Genomic DNA, 15,834 nt, shown 5'->3' on the forward strand with positions numbered 1-15,834 from the left:
GCGGGGACTGGCCTGGGCGGGGAGGGGCGGCGGAGCCGGAGCCCCTCTCTGTTGGGCGGACTGCCCATGGCCAGAGGCTGAGTTCCACTCCCGCCGACCTCTCCCTAGGGGAAGGGAAAGAAGAGAGAGGCGCGAGAGGCCGCCAGCGAGAGCGCGGGCGGCATCCGCAGTCTCCAGAAGTTTGAGACTCGGCCGTGAGCGGACTTGTGCGCCGGGACTCTTTGCCGCGCCAGCGCCAGCGGAAAAGAGCAGGGACTACCCGGCCGCGGCGTGCCGGCTTTGTCATGATGGCTAGCTATCCCGAGCCCGAGGACGCCGCGGGGGCCCTGCTGGCCCCGGAGACCGGCCGCGCAGCCAAGGAGCCCGAGGCGCCGCCGCCGCCGAGCCCGGGCAAGGGTGGCGGCGGCGGCGCCGGGACAGCCCCAGAGAAACCGGACCCGGCGCAGAAGCCCCCATACTCGTACGTGGCGCTCATCGCCATGGCGATCCGTGAGAGCGCCGAGAAGAGGCTCACGCTGTCCGGCATCTACCAGTACATTATCGCCAAGTTCCCGTTCTACGAGAAGAACAAGAAGGGCTGGCAGAATAGCATCCGCCACAACCTCAGCCTCAACGAGTGCTTCATCAAGGTGCCGCGCGAGGGCGGCGGCGAGCGCAAGGGCAACTACTGGACGCTGGACCCGGCCTGCGAGGACATGTTCGAGAAGGGCAACTACCGGCGCCGCCGCCGCATGAAACGACCCTTCAGGCCGCCACCCGCGCATTTCCAGCCGGGCAAGGGGCTCTTTGGGGCCGGAGGTGCCGCGGGTGGCTGCGGCGTGGCAGGAGCGGGAACCGACGGCTACGGCTACCTGGCGCCCCCCAAGTACCTGCAGTCCGGCTTCCTCAACAACTCGTGGCCGCTACCGCAGCCGCCCTCGCCCATGCCCTACGCCTCGTGCCAGATGGCGGCGGCCGCTGCGGCGGCGGCCGCAGCAGCGGCGGCCGCAGGCCCGGGCAGCCCAGGCGCGGCCGCTGTGGTCAAGGGGCTGGCGGGCCCGGCTGCCTCGTATGGGCCGTACTCACGCGTGCAGAGCATGGCGCTGCCTCCCGGCGTAGTGAACTCGTACAACGGCCTGGGAGGCCCGCCCGCCGCGCCCCCGCCGCCGCCGCCTCACCCCCACTCACACCCGCACGCACACCATCTGCACGCGGCTGCCGCACCCCCGCCGGCCCCGCCGCACCACGGGGCCGCCGCACCGCCCCCCGGCCAGCTCAGCCCCGCCAGCCCGGCTACTGCCGCGCCCCCGGCGCCCGCGCCCACCAACGCACCCGGCCTGCAGTTCGCCTGCGCCCGGCAGCCCGAGCTCGCCATGATGCATTGCTCTTACTGGGACCACGACAGCAAGACCGGCGCGCTGCACTCGCGCCTCGATCTCTGAAAGGCCAGGGCCCGCCGGCTGCGAGGATGCAGGAACGCGCGACGCCGGCCTTGGACGCAGCCACCGCCGCCAGCCAGACCGTGCGCCCGCTGGGGCCGCCCCCTGAGCCAGCGCCCACGGCCCCTCTGCGCCTCCGCGCTCCCCTCGGCTCCCCTCGCTCCTCTTTGTCTCCGCTTCTCCTCCTGTGCTCGCCTCCCTGCCCTCTATGCCCTTTCGCTCCTCCGGCCTACAGGCCGCCTCTCCACGCGTTTTCTACAGGCCTAGTCTTCTCCGGGCGCCCCAGCGTCCAGGCTGGACACCGGTTGCCAAAATTCACGGCGGAGAGGAAGTGCCCGGGGCCGAGGTGCAGCCGGGCGTCGGCGGCGCAGACCTCCTGGCCTTCTCTCACAGGTCGGTGCGCTCGCGCTCGGCTCTCTCCGTCCGGCTGCCGCGCCATCCTTGGCTAGAAGCGCCGGCCTGGGCGGGCAACGAGACCCGTGCCGACCGAGAAAGGGACGAAAGTGTATTTGCTCCGCGTACCCTCTTGGAGCTGTTCAGAAGCCCCTTGCTGGGGCCCACTGGGCCGGGCGGGGGTTGGGCCGGAGCAGGGAGCCGGGGCCGCCTCACTCGGCCGCCTGCGCCCGGGTTTACACCGCATCCGGGCTCGGAGAGAGGCTGCGTTTCTCCCGCTCTCCATCCCGGCGCTTCGGGCCCCTTCAGGCCCGGGCGGCTGGCTAATGTTTTGCTAAAAAGATGGGGAGGGCTATTTTAGATGATATCAAAAAATATATTTTTTAAAAGAAAAATCTCACCGGAAAACCGGCGAAGTATTGTGGCCTTGGAGTTTGCTAAAGCAAAACATGAAAATCTTCTCTACTGGAGATTTGAAGTAGAATTCCTGTCGGCCCTTCAAAAAGCTGTGTTCACAGAGGTAGGAGAATATGCCCAGTAACAGACGGTTTCCTCTGCAAACTAGAGGATTTCCCCCCTCAACCTATCTTTTAAAAAAATATCAGAAAATTTCCCCTATCTTCCGATGCAAACCCCCGAGCGCCGGGAGATCACTGCCTGCCTGGCGGAAGCTGCAGGGACAACTCATCCCCTCCCTGATTTTTGTTTTTCAAACGTCTTGCTTCTCCCACCTTGGGCAGGAGAAATGTGAAACCCGGCAGCAGTCGGACCAGGCGGGCTTGTGGCCCCGAGCCTGCTGGCCCAAAACTCTAGACCTGGTTGTTCTGTAGTGTGTCGTTTGGAGGACCAAATTTTTCTAGAAAGAACTAGAGCACTTTTGTTGTTCGTTTGTTGTTGTTTTGTCTTGTCGATTCCCGAATAAATTTTTTTGTTCTTTCTTTTCACACGGACTTATATTATTTACGTCGCGTCTAAGTTTGTTCAGCAGCTAGTTAAAAGAGGGAGATTTTCAGCAAAAAGTTACCCTTTTTCAGATAAACAAGGGTTGAGGGCAGCCGGAGTGGGGGGCCTTTGTGGTTGTCGCTGCTGCTCTGTTTTCCCGGGGATTGTTTGTTTTCTGTGTCATCGCTGATCTGTTGAGGCTGTTTCACGTCATCGCAGAGACATTATTTGCCGTGGTTCTTTCACAAGGCGTGACTGTACGTAGGATTTGTTCTATTTTTGCATCCATGCAAGTTTGAACTTTACCTCCTCCACAGCCGTACTGGGTGTATGGGCTGTGTTTTTATTATATTGTCTTCATGCTTTTCAATTTTTCCAGTTAAATCTAACAGCCAGAAGAGTTTATTCCAAATAGATAAAATCCTGGTTGCGGAAATGCTCTGTAAGCTGAAAACCTCTGTACAAACGTAACGAGTGACTGATTGCCTTATTTTTAATGGTCAGAATTCATTTACCTTGAGATATGTGTAAGAGATTTGGCAATATCAGAGATAGGTGAACATACGGCCTGGCTGTAGAAATGTAATCTTTTCTCTCTCTTTTTCTTTAATGAGACTCTTCGAATAACGAATTCAGACTGGTGCTTCCGCGAAATGTAATCTTTTCTCTCTCTTTTTCTTTAATGAGACTCTTCGAATAACGAATTCAGACTGGTGCTTCCGCGCAGGCACACGGGAGTTCGACCGGATTACAGGCCGGGGCTGAGAGGAGGATTAGAGGTGGTCAGCTTTCAGTCGTTCGGTGGGATGACAAGTATCAACCAACTCTTGCTGCCACTGCGGCGGCGCAGCTTGAGCTGGACCCCGCTCCCAGCCACGTGTTGCTCACTGCCCCCCACCCAGCCTGTACAGCAGTGGCCACAGGTCCAGGCCGACCAGTAAGCCCGGAGGAGCTGCCCGCGGCAAGGAATGAGCCTGCAGGCCTCCCACTTCAGCCTATACTGGTGGTTACGCCTCGGCAATGTTAGAGTGGGAGCCCTGTTATGTGTGGTTGGCCCCAAGGGGAAGTGGCTCAGGCTCAGAAATCCCACTTCTTCCTCGGGCATCCCGGGGAGGCTGGAAGGTGGAGATTGAAGCCGTGCGGGTTCTGAGGAGCATCACCCCGAGACCGGGACTGGAGCCTGCCAGGGCCAGGGGAACCAGAGCGGGCTGCAGATGAGCTTCAGCCCCGGCAGGTGAGAAACCCAAGAGGCTGGTCAGGCTTGGTGTCTGGGTGCTTCTGGCAACCTGTCGCACCTTTGTCTGGCTGACTAAGGTGAGGTGGGGAAAAGAAAGTAGATGGCTGCGTGCTTGCCCGTGCTTTCTGTGATGTGAACGTGTATCTCATTGGTAGTTGTGTAGTCTATGCCTGCTGCAAATGTGTGTGTACAGTGTAAGTCATGTCCCGGTGACAGGGAGAGAGGTGTGTATATCTGTCATTCACCCGCAGAGAGGGCATATATTTTAGGCATTGTAATAATCATATGGCTAATATTCAGAGAATGGTTACTGGGACCACAGCGTGTGTTGCATTCATAAGTCATTGGTAACATATGCAGTTATGTTCTGGGTATATAATTTTGGTTTGTTGAATGAAAACAGAATACATACAGAGCCTTTGCTTCAGCTGGTCGAGGCTCTCTGTTCCAAGGCTGGCTCTCAGCACCCCACAACTGCTATTCCAAGCAGAGAAAGAAGAGAAGGGAAGTCTTCTGGGCAGAGCCTCCAGTGAGGTGGGGAAGTTGGCCTAGGCCAGCGCTGAAGGACAGAGCCTTTCTCTGTCCCCCAAGAACTGAAAGGCGAGAGGCACCCACGACTGGGGAAAGAGCAGTAGCCTCACCCAGTTCGGAGGATGAGATGGAGGAATCGGGGAGGGATTCCTGGTCTACACAGGGATTAGAGGAGTTGAGAGAAGGGAGCCAAGTCATACCCCACTTCCCCATGGATGCCCGCAGAAAGACATCTGTCTCTAATTCCAGCCCCAGGAGGTTCTCCAAATCTCTACAGTTTGGTCATTTCCCCCCAGTGTTACAAGTTCGGGGCAATGGTTGATTTTCTTCATCTTTCATTTCCTTTCTTTCCTCTCCCTCTTTGCACTTTTGAGTTTCTGTTAGAGAAGATGATTTAAGGAATTCCCTAAGCAAGGACAAAAGTATTTAAGAGAGTTCCTGATATGTAGCAATTATGCGTTAGCATATACAGTCTGGTCTAGATGGCCAGACCATGTGGGTATATGTATATATGTTTGCCAGAGTGTATTGTAAATACAACGTAAATAGCTTGATATAAATACGTTGCCAATTTCTGCATGTCCTGGGTAATGAGTTGCTACACATGGCGTTGAATGAGGAGTATGTGCGCACTTGGTTGCATGTAAACATCCTCACACTCAGCACTGACAAGATGAGCCCCTCTCCTCACGTTTACACACAAATTCTTGGTCATCCCCACCCCCTAGAACTGCCCAGCCAGAGTACTTGGGTTCTGGTGGGGGAGAGTGTCCAGTTCGCAGGGGGACCTGGGAGAAATCTTTGCCAGTGCAGTACATGCACCAAGGGACTGTAAAATGGGGACCTAGGAGGTTCTCTGGGATGGCTCTGCACCCAACTCCAGAGGGTGTTCTGGGCCTGTTTCCCCCTTGCCTAAGTAAAGCGTTCACTGCTCTCCCTCCTGGCTTTGGGCAGGCAGGAAGCCCAAGACCTTTCGCCTGAGGTTAGGTGTCCTTCTGCCCTTGCCTGGGCCTCTCGCTAGCCAAGGCTGGAGCTCCAGGCTGGGAAGAGCCCCCTGGTGGTGGGTGGAAACCAGGGGTGGACCAGGGCTTCTTGCAGCCAGATGGGCAGGAGAGGATGGGCCAGGAAACTGGGTCAGACCCAAGACAATCGGCCCATGAATAAACTCTTCCCTTAATGGAGGTCTGGTGCACCAGAACCGCTGAGCCAGGCTCCTGGTCTCCAGGAGTGGGTCAGGCTCCAGGAAGAGCGGCTTGGTCAGGCTGAGGTTTCCTGCGATGCTCCCACTCTGTGGAGATAAGCCAGCGGTGACTATGCCTTGTCAGTCCCGCTGCCTCTGGAGGGCAGCCCCTGCTTCTGGGAGTAGCCTGTGGAACCTGTATGAAGGGATGGGCCCAGGAGCCCACACCTCTCCTCTGTGGTGGGGACCGGAGGCCTGGAGTGGTTGGGAGCGACCTTCATGCCCCAGAACCACAACCAGAAGTGAAAGATTCTTCACTTCACTTCTGAAGGATTCTTGAAACCAAGTGATCTGATTGGCTTTCTGCTTTCTGGAGAGAGGGCTCCATTCTGTCACAAGAGTGTCTGGGCCCCAGGAACCCCAAATCTTGTTTGGGGTCCTGAGAAGAGAAGGAGCCAGACAGAGGTCACCCAGCTGTCTGTCGGTCAAACAGCCTCAGAAATTTTAAGGAGAGACCTGAGAGTACCGAACCCAGCTACCCACCTGCCAACTGATGTTCGATGTAGGGGAGCTTAGTGGGTGAAGGGGGAGCCATCCAGAGGAGAAGGAAGCACAGGGCTGGGTCTGAGCTGTGGGCGGATTTTACTCTGGAAACATCTGCTATGCCAGCTGTTTGCTGCTCCCTCCTCGGTGGTAAGCTCTCACAAACTTGTTCTGGGACCATGTCACCCCAGGGAGATGGTTTGTGCAGGAGGGGGCAAGGACAGGGACTGTTCAGCCTGGAAGGACTAGTGTGGAGGCTGGTGACCTCCTTTAATAACTGTGGGACCTTGGGGGAAAAAAAAACCCTTCTGAATTTCAGTTTTCTCCTCTGTAAAACAGAATTACATATACCTCGCCAGGGTTATTAAAATAATTAAATGTTCTCATGTCAAAATGCCCAGTTTATAATAGATAGTCAATATGGTTTTCCTTCCCCTATTGAAAGAGGAAAGTAAGAAAGAAGGGAGGGAGGGAGGGAGGGATGAAGAGAAGGGGGAGAATGGGGAAAGGAGGGAAAGAGGAAGAAAGGAAAAGCCTTTGGCAGTAACTCCGTAGGGTATGACATCCAAATGCAGCGGCTGTGGCCACCCCTGCACGGCCCAAGAGCCCAGGCCACTGATCGCCTTGGCCGTCCGGGCTCGGGCGATTGCATCCACCCTACCTCAGCCCCTTGACCCTGGGGGTGAGGCACGTTCTGTTGCTGGGAATACCCGATTCGTGGGGGCACAGACGGAGAGCCTGGTCCGGAGCTCCTCCGACGGCCCTCTCGCTTCTCCTAAGCCAGTCTTCACCAATACATGAGGTTTTCCCTGAGAAAGGCCCACTGACCTGCGAAGTGACACCGACTCAGGCGCTTGGGACCAGCAGCAGCCGCCACTCTCAAGCTCTTGGGCCGACGCCCCCACGCCCTCAGGTGCCTCCCTCTGGAACGCGGGGCTGTTAGAACTTTTTCCCCCTTTTTCAGAAAAGCAGTAGGTAGCCCTGAGGTGGGAGGTGGCGGAGGTCAGCTTGTGGGAGAGGCTCTCCCCGGTCTTTGTGGAGAAACGGGAAACCTAAGGGGTAAACGCAGGAAACGGGTTGGCCGAGCTGCGGCGGGCAGAGGCGCAGCCCGCGGGTGACAGCGGAGACCGCATGGGGCCGTGGCTCCGCACAGCCGGGCCCGGGCGCCAGAGCCTCCAGTCCGCGGGCCTGGTGACGGCGCTGCAAGCGCGGATCCCCAGGCGCGGACCCGGTGCCTCCTGGCGGCTCTAAAACTTCGGTGAGAACGACTGGGCCCGTCTGAGCTCAGGGTGCTCCGGACAGCAGGGCGAGCAGGGGAAGCGCAGACCGTCCCCGGAGGTGGCGGAGCGCACCGAGCATTGGCCGCCCGAGCCCCCCCCCCACGCCGGGAGACTGACTCCGCTTCTCCGCGTTGGGAGCTCAACCTGACCTCGTTGTCCTTAGTAATAGCACTATCAAGCTGAATAAAATAAAACCTTTTCTGGATTCTCCACGGAAAGTTTTCTTTAGGCAGGCGAAGCAAAGGAAAGGACAGGATCCCGGGAAACTTCAATCCCTATGGATGAGGAGGGAAGGTGAATGTGCTTTTTGCTTTTTTTTTGTTTGTTTCTAGGGAGAAAGAAGGAAATTCGACACATATTTTTAAAAATCTACCCCCAACAAGTCCCAAAGGCTGTGAGTGTGAGCAGAGTCAGGAAACCGAGCCCCCGCCCGCAGTGACATCGGGCCTTTGTCTTCTTTCCTGAAGCCCCCATGACTGCTGACCGCGCCAAGATAAAGGCCGGGTCAGAGCCCTGTGGAATCCCGAGGGAGGGGGCAGCGGGGCTGTCCATTGGCCGCTTCCAACAGGCCGGCCTTGCCGGAACGGGGCTACCCAGCCAGAGGCTGCTCCCCCAGCCCCAGGCCCAACTGAGGCACGGATCCGCGTTTCTCGACTTGCCCTGAGTCTTCTGCCACTAAGTTCCCTGGACCCAGTCCCCACCAGCGTTACGTTTTCCTATTTAAAGACTCCAGGAGGGGTGAGGGGCCATGCCCGCCGTCTCCCCCAACCTCCCACCCCCGGGACGGACGTCGCCTGATTTGGTCCTCTAGAGTGGAATCGTGAGCAACTTCTGATGCGTCTCTGGCGTTTGCGGCCGCTGGGCTCGGTTGGCCAACAGGATCCGAACCCGTGCCGTGACTTCGCCGCTGCGCCTCTGTGCCTTCTCGCGGCCCTGGAGACCCCTCCAGCTCTTGGCCTCAAATTTTCGGCGTAACGCCCTCCTGTCGGCCGAACGGGTCTGCGGAGGTGGCAGGAGAGCGTTTGTGACCCTATCCTACCGCTTTTTGTGATTTAGAAACGCGCGTCGCCGCGGAGCTCAAGCCTCCGTGCTGTTGCCTTTGCACGGCGGTGTGGAGACCCCGGGGTACGCGTAGGGTCCGTTTCTCCGCAGACACACGCAGGTGATGAGAGTGCTGCGCAGCTCAGACTTCTTCCGAAGAAAGACGGGGAAGACGAGCCCGGCGACCTGCGCGTGCGGAGATGGAGGGATCTTCAGCAGTCAGGCTGCGCGCCTCCCGCGTACACCAACAAGGTTGTGCGCTGGGGCCCCCAGCCGGCGCTGCAGCCGCACATTTTCCCAAGCTGAGGGCGAATCCTCGGTTCCCTTCCCTTCATGATGGCTTGTGGGGGTAGGGGCCCGGGCCGTTCTCCCTGAGCCTACTGGAAGATCCGGGCCCCTCTTTTATCTTCCATGGGGACGCGACCTGGGGAGGAAAAGGAAAGGCGACAGACCAGGGAAGTGAGGCCCTGCAGCCTCGCGTGCCGGGAGCGCCCTCCACCTCTTCCTCTCTCGCCCCTGGCCCCCACCCGCTGACTCGGGGATCTTGGTCTCCACTGAAACTGGAGCTGCCCACCGGCCATCAGATGAGAGATAAAGGAGCCTGGCGGCGCCGAGGCGCTGACCGGATCCGGGCTTTGCCGCACCCTGGAGCGGCACCTGAGATCCTACTTCCCCAGGTGGCACTGACTCAGTTGGAGAGAAACGGGTCGGCTGAGCAGCGTGCACATTCTGCCTCCAGGCACCAACAGTCGCGTCCGCGTGCGCAGTGTGCCTAGACACCTCTGCACGAGGGTAGCCCGTATCCGTGTGCGTGTACACGCATACGTGTGTGCATCTGTTATCAGTCTAGAAAGACAGGCAGACACATTTACACACGCGTGATACACCTGTGCACACGTTTGAACTCTGTTCTTGCATCTGCCCTGTTCGCGCGCTGCGCAGACGCTGATGGAGCCGGCTGCTCGTGAGTAGTAATTATGCCTCATATTTACATAGGCCTTTACAGTTTCTAATCACGATTTTTACAGCTACCCTGGAGATACTGTCCTTTCGAATTTTAAGTGGGGAAACGAGCCAAGACAAGTTAATGGGTGCCCGTTTGCATGCAGACTGTGAGAGAGCGGGGCCAGCCAAAGACCTCGCCCGCTGTTGAACGTGGATGTGTTTGCTAGACGCGCTCCGAGGTTGGCCCGTTTACCGCCCTAAGCTACCTCCAGGCCCGGCGGGCCTTGGCCTTTCGCCAGGCTTCCCGGGAAACCCACCGCGCCGGGTGTCTAGTCTCAATTCGTTCGCTGATAAAGTGCGCACTGCTAGAGCTCGGTGACCCTGGTGCCCAGAGCAGGGGAGCTCGGGGCTCGCCGGACTGCCGCGAAAGAGAACCCTAAGAGTCCAGGGCCGTGACCGCCCACGCGCAGCTGGGTCCCAAAAGTCTGGCTGGCCTGCATCCCCAAGGCAGCCACGACAGGCAAATGCGCGATCCTTTCACCCCAGCCGCAAAACCAGGAGCCCTGAGTTGTGCCAGAGCAGAAGCAGTGACGAACGAATTCTGCTGTCTTGAATCTCTAATGACCCTGCAAGAGCCGGAGCTCACCATGCCCATTTTACAGAAGTGATTAGTCAGAGGCAAGAGAGGTACAGTAAGTTGCCCCAAATTCAACAGCCGGGAAGTGACCAGGGTCGGGGTTGGAATCCCCAATTAGCTGAGTCTGGATCCCTAGACCGCGGCTCCGATGCCCCCAGCCGGGATCGCCAGGTCCTTCCTTGCGCCACGTCTCCTGCGCGCGGCTCGAGACATCCGGCTCTTAGCCTCCGACTTCCCTCGCCAAGGACGCGAAAACTATTCTAGCTCTCACCAACATAATTTAAAAAGGTTCCTACACGCTTGGAACCTGTTTCTTATATATATATTCCCTGTGTGTTGGGCTTTGCTTCGTGCTTTTTCTCCTGGGGCATTTGGTTTCCCCCCCGCCGCCCCCCCGCCGCTTCCCCGCCCCAAGCCTTCGCACTCGGAGACTAAGGTTGCCCGAGGGCTGCAGCCTGACCACATCTCGCCGGGTGCCCTTGGGTCTCGGCGCCCGGCTCCCGCAGACTGAGGTCGCTGGTCCCCGGGCTCCAAGGCCGCCCCCATCCCGCCGAGCAAGGGCACTGGAAGGGAGCCCGCGGCACGGCGAGGTCGTCTTGCGGCCTCGCTGCCTCCAGGCTGCCCTCTGCTGGCATTAAGCGACATCATCGCAGACTCCCTCAGCGGCCCAGGCGCTGAGCCCACGAGAGGGGCTCGCGCAAGGCAAGGCTACCCCACAGCGCAGAGAGGCTAACACCACTCTTACTGGATCCCGGGAGTGGCCGACGCGCCTTCAACCACTGCCGATACCCTCTGATATCTCTGTTTCTGGTCCCTGCTCCCCGCCGGCCCCGGACTCCGGGTGCTCCAACCAGGGGCTGCTCAGAAAGCCGAAGCTCTGCTCTGGCAGTCCAGCTGCTCTGGGGCTTCCGCCCGGATCACCGTCCCTCGGGGGAAGCGGGGGAAGGGTGGGAAGCCGCAACCCGCTGGCGTCCACCGGTCACGTCACGGCAGGCCATTTGGCGGACTCTGGAGAACCCGAGGAGAACCCCAGTCTGTGCTCAGGCCCCTTTATTTTCAGCACCATGGCACTAGCACCCCTGGGTCAAGACCCAGAAAACCCTGCCCTCCCACTCCGTTCGACTTACAACTCCACTACATAGTCTCCTTGTCGCTTGGCTGCCTCTATTTCTTGCGGAGCACTTGTCTCCTCAACCAAATTAAGGGAGCCCCAAGGATCCGAAAGGACCGGTTCCCGACCCGCACAGTTCCCGACCCGCACGGCACACTCGCTCAGAGTCGGCCTAGTGGCGACCGCGCCTCCGTCGTCACTCTTGAAACAAGTCTTGGGCCATGAGGGGAGAAGATGCTTCCGCCTGCTGGAATCCAAGGTGGGATACAAATTATTCAGTAATCATACCTGTGCCCTTCCAGTGCTACATATTAGGACTTTGCACGTTTTCCCTTTTCCTCTTATTTACAAAGATAATTCAAATTGAAGAAAATTGAGAAAATAGAAAATTGAGAAAAGAAAACAAAAATTACAGGTGATCCCACCCTTCCTCCATGAGGTAACCACGGTGAACATTTTGGTGCCTTTCCTCTGATCTTTTATTTATCTATTTTAATAAGTCTAATTTCCACAATTACAAGAATATATTTTATATAGAATTTGCCATTTTGTATCCTGCTTCTTTTAACCTCCCACTATGGGGGTTTCTCCATATCTGATTCTTTGAAAGATGATTTGGAATGACTGCTTAATAATTCATCATATAGGTGAGCCATAATTTTTTAATATAAAAGCACTAATCATATTTTTTTTTTTTTGCGGTATGCGGGCCTCTCCCTGTTGTGGCCTCTCCCGTTGCAGAGCAGAGGCTCCGGACGTGCAGGCCCAGCGGCCATGGCTCACGTGCCCAGCCGCTCCACGGCATGGGGGATCTTCCCGGACCGGGGCACAAACCCGTGTCCCCTGCATCTGCAGGCGGACTCTCAACCACTGCGCCACCAGGGGAGCCTACTAATCAGCTTTGTTTCAGGTCTAGGAATCACACTCTCCTGGTCATTAAATATGGAATCAGTAGTTGATCAAAAAATCTTGAGTCCCTTGCTGGCCCAAAAAGGAGTGTTGTGGTCCCACTCTCAGGGCACAAAGGATCCACCCAGAAATTGGGAATTGCCTTGAGCTGGGAGAGGGCCTTCCAGACTCTGCTGACAGCTATTATTTCTTTTTGCTGGAGACCAGTGGAGCTGGGGTGCTGGAAGAAATGTCCTGAAAGAGAGCAGGGACCAGCAACGTGCCTGAAGAGCTGCCCTGGCCTGCCTCTAGGACCAAGCCCTGTATCCCCAGCTGGCACTCAAGATGGTATCTGCAGCCTGGGTTTCTGCATGCAGTATCTTGTAATAGGAGTCAAACATGCATTTATTTGGATCCTGGATCTTCCCTCAGAGGCTGTGTGACCTCGGAAAAGCTGCTCAACGTCTCTGAACCTCATTCTAAAACTTGGAATAATAATGCTATCACACTGAGCCTTTTTAAAGTATTCAGCTTTTATCACACTGAGCCTTTTTAAAGTATTCAGTATTATTACATCACTTAGCCTAGTGCCTGAACAAAGAAATTCTCAATACATGGTAACTACTGCTCCTACTGCCTCTGCAGCTGCTATTGCTATTGCTTCTGGCATTAGCTATGGTCTTGGGGATCACTGCAGTTGCCCTCTCCCTCAACTCCTGACCCCATTGCTACTGTTAAACACAAGCCTGAATCCTGGCACTATGCCGGGTCCAGGTTCTCAGGGCTGAAGGAGTCATTTCCAGCACTCTGGTTGGGCTGCTCAGGACCTACTGACAATCAGGCCTGGGCTTGGGTTGTTTATACTAGAACCGTTAAAACAGGAAAATATGCAAACCCTTCATTCACAGGGATCCGGCTATTGTTGGGTCAGAAATGATATTTTTGTTTCTAAAATAAAAAGTACATTTGCTGCTTTACTCACACACACTACAAACACTTTTTTGGGGGTGGGGGTTGGATGGGGAGGAGTTGAGTCTATAGGCAAAGTAAATGATCTAATTTATTTGACCAGTTCAACAAGCCTGAACTTCACGGGGCTCTTTTGTATATGTCCACAGACTAGGCTCTTATCCATCTCTCGAACAAAATGCCTTCAAAATCCATCTCCCAGGGACTTCCCTGGTGGTCCAGTGGTTGAGACTCCACGCTTCCAATGCAGGGGGCGTGGGAACTAAGATCCTACATGCTACACGGGGCAGCCAAAAAAAAAAAGAATCCATCTCCCAGACATGATGGGGGGACACCACCTCCAACTAGAAAAGAGGCTAAAGGGGAATTTCATAAGTTACACTAATTCAGCCAGCCTGATCCCAGTAGACTCAAATGCACATCAAAATCTCAGAGAGAGGACTTCCCTGGTGGTCCAGTGGTTAAGATTCCGTGCTCCCAATGCAGGGGGCACAGGTTTGATCCCTGGTCAGGGAGTTAACATGGTGTGGCCCCCCAAAAAAAAGTCTCACAAAGAAAGTTTTTAAAGTGTGGATTTCATGATCCTCTTCATACTGGATAGCTTTTGCCTCTCTGGGGCTAGTGCTTGGCAATCCTTGTATGTGTATCTGTAAGTCAGTTCCTCCAGGTGATTCTGATGAAGCTCATGGAGGCACATTAGGGAACCACTGCTGTTCCCAATTGAATTGAAAGCTGAGGTTTCTCCAAGTGGACTCCGGAAAATACAGATTCCAAAGAGTCTTCCATTGGGACCACATGGAGTTACAAAAAGCCTGGTTCAAACACCGGATGTGTGTATGAGTGTATGTGTGTCTGTGTGGGGTGGTGAATACACGCTTGTTTTTGTGTGCTTTTGTTGTACTGTTGCCTTTGCATGTGTCAGGCCTCTTCGGTCACAAGTAATGTAAACCCACTAGAGCTGGCTTAAGCCAAACAGTAGGGGCAGGGGGAGATTGTTATAAGGATTTGTGGGTGACCTCTGGTGCTCCTGGCAGGGTGGCAGCCACACTTCCTGAAGGACTGGGACAACAGGGGCTGAGGTGATGGCAGGAACAGAGGTAGCTTCTCTCTGCAGACGAACTTTTTTCTTTTTAATATATATATATTTTTCACTTTGTCAATCTTTTTTAAATTTATTTTTGGCTGTGTTGGGTCTTTGTTGCTGCGGGCAGGCTTTCTCTAGTTGCGGCGAGCGGGGGCTACTCTTCAGTGCAGTGTGCGGGCTTCTCATTGCAGTGGCTTCTCTTGTTGCAGAGCACGGGCTCTAGGTGCGTGGGCTTCAGTAGTTGTGGCATGTAGCCTCAGTAGTTGTGGCTCACGGGCTCAGTAGTTGTGGCTCACGGGCTCTAGAGCACAGGCTCAGTAGTTGTGGTGCACGGGCTTAGTTGCTCCATGGCATGTGGGATCTTCCTGGACCAGGGCTGAAACCTGTGACCCCTGCACTGGCAGGCTGATTCTTAACCACTGCACCACCAAGGAAGCCCCAGATCAACTTTTCTTGCTGCTCTGACCAGGCCTCTCCTCTGCTCTGTTCCAGGGAAGAGCCCAGTTATAGCTCAAATCTCTGAGTCCCAATTCCATTTTCCTCTGAGAGAGAAACTGACCCACCCGGGTTGGGTCTTGTCAACTGGAGCTGTTGGTGATGGGGAGGGTCTTGTAGTAGTTTCTGACGGTTCCTTCCTGCGGGGAGAGAGCAGTCGTGGCACTCATTGAAGGCTAAGCAGACACCCCAAAAGTCTGATTTGCTTCAGAATGGCCCCTTCAACCACTCAATCCGTGGCTCAGGGGTTCATGATACTAGCTGCACTCCAAAAATCACCCAGGGATCCTCAAAAACTATTGTGTCCAGGTTCCATATATGGGGTATAACCAGGGCATCAGGATTTTTCAAAGCAACCCTGGTGATCCCAACATACAATAGCAATAACTAAACAGGGAACCTAGAGCAAATTTAGCCATTTCCTAAACATGCAGTGTCAAAGTACAACCAATTAAAAGAAAAAGTTGGAAAACCTAATGGGTTGCACATGGCTTATTTTCATCTTAATTGGAGACTGACATCCTAATCCCAATGTTAAATGCCATGATTATTCACATTTGACGTTTTCTAAACCTCCTGGTGTAAATGTTCATTTACATTCCTAAAGAAACTTGCCTTTTCTGGAGACGCTGAGCTACTAAAAACAAAGGATGCCTCCCTGTGGCTTTGGTTGACCCCAGCCCACGAAGGACCACCTGCCCCTTCTTTTCCTCGGTCTCCAGCTTGCTGAGACAGTCCCAAAGCTCCCAGCACTGAAGCACGCTGACCTTGCTGGCTCCCACTCCAGGCTGGTGCTTCAAGGTTCCCACCCAGGGGCCTCTGACACAGGAGACCGAAGAGGAGAGACCCTGCCTCCTTAGCCAAGCTGGCAAACGCCTATCAAAACTTTGTCCTAGTCCATGGCAGGCTTGAGGAGAATCTTCATTTTATTCTATTTCCCCTCCTGGTAAGTTTCCCCAAACAGTTAATCAGCCGATCAGCAAGTATCTCATAAATAGCTATGATGTGCAAAGAAGGGAAAAAAAAAAAAAAGCATCACGTCCAGGACATCCTGTCGCTGGCAGAAGTGCAACAGCGACCCCTCTAGGCCTGGCCTTGCATGAATCTAAAGGAGCACATTAAAGGGATCCCTTCCTCAGG

General features: G+C 55.5%; 1 protein-coding gene and 1 pseudogene across 1 annotated transcript; both read left to right on the forward strand.

Annotated features, from left to right (window-relative positions):
• Positions 1-284: 284 nt before the first annotated feature.
• On the forward strand, positions 285-1,421 carry FOXL2 (forkhead box L2). Its single transcript, XM_060297629.1, has one exon. It carries the CDS (start codon positions 285-287, stop codon positions 1,419-1,421), a length of 1,137 nt encoding a protein of 378 aa, XP_060153612.1.
• A 26-nt stretch (positions 1,422-1,447) lies between these two features.
• Positions 1,448-15,834, forward strand: part of LOC115862114 (trafficking protein particle complex subunit 1 pseudogene) — a 66,456-nt pseudogene continuing 52,069 nt past the window's right edge.

The sequence above is a fragment of the Globicephala melas genome, chromosome 4 (genome assembly GCF_963455315.2).
Source record: "Globicephala melas chromosome 4, mGloMel1.2, whole genome shotgun sequence".
NCBI lineage: Eukaryota > Metazoa > Chordata > Mammalia > Artiodactyla > Delphinidae > Globicephala > Globicephala melas.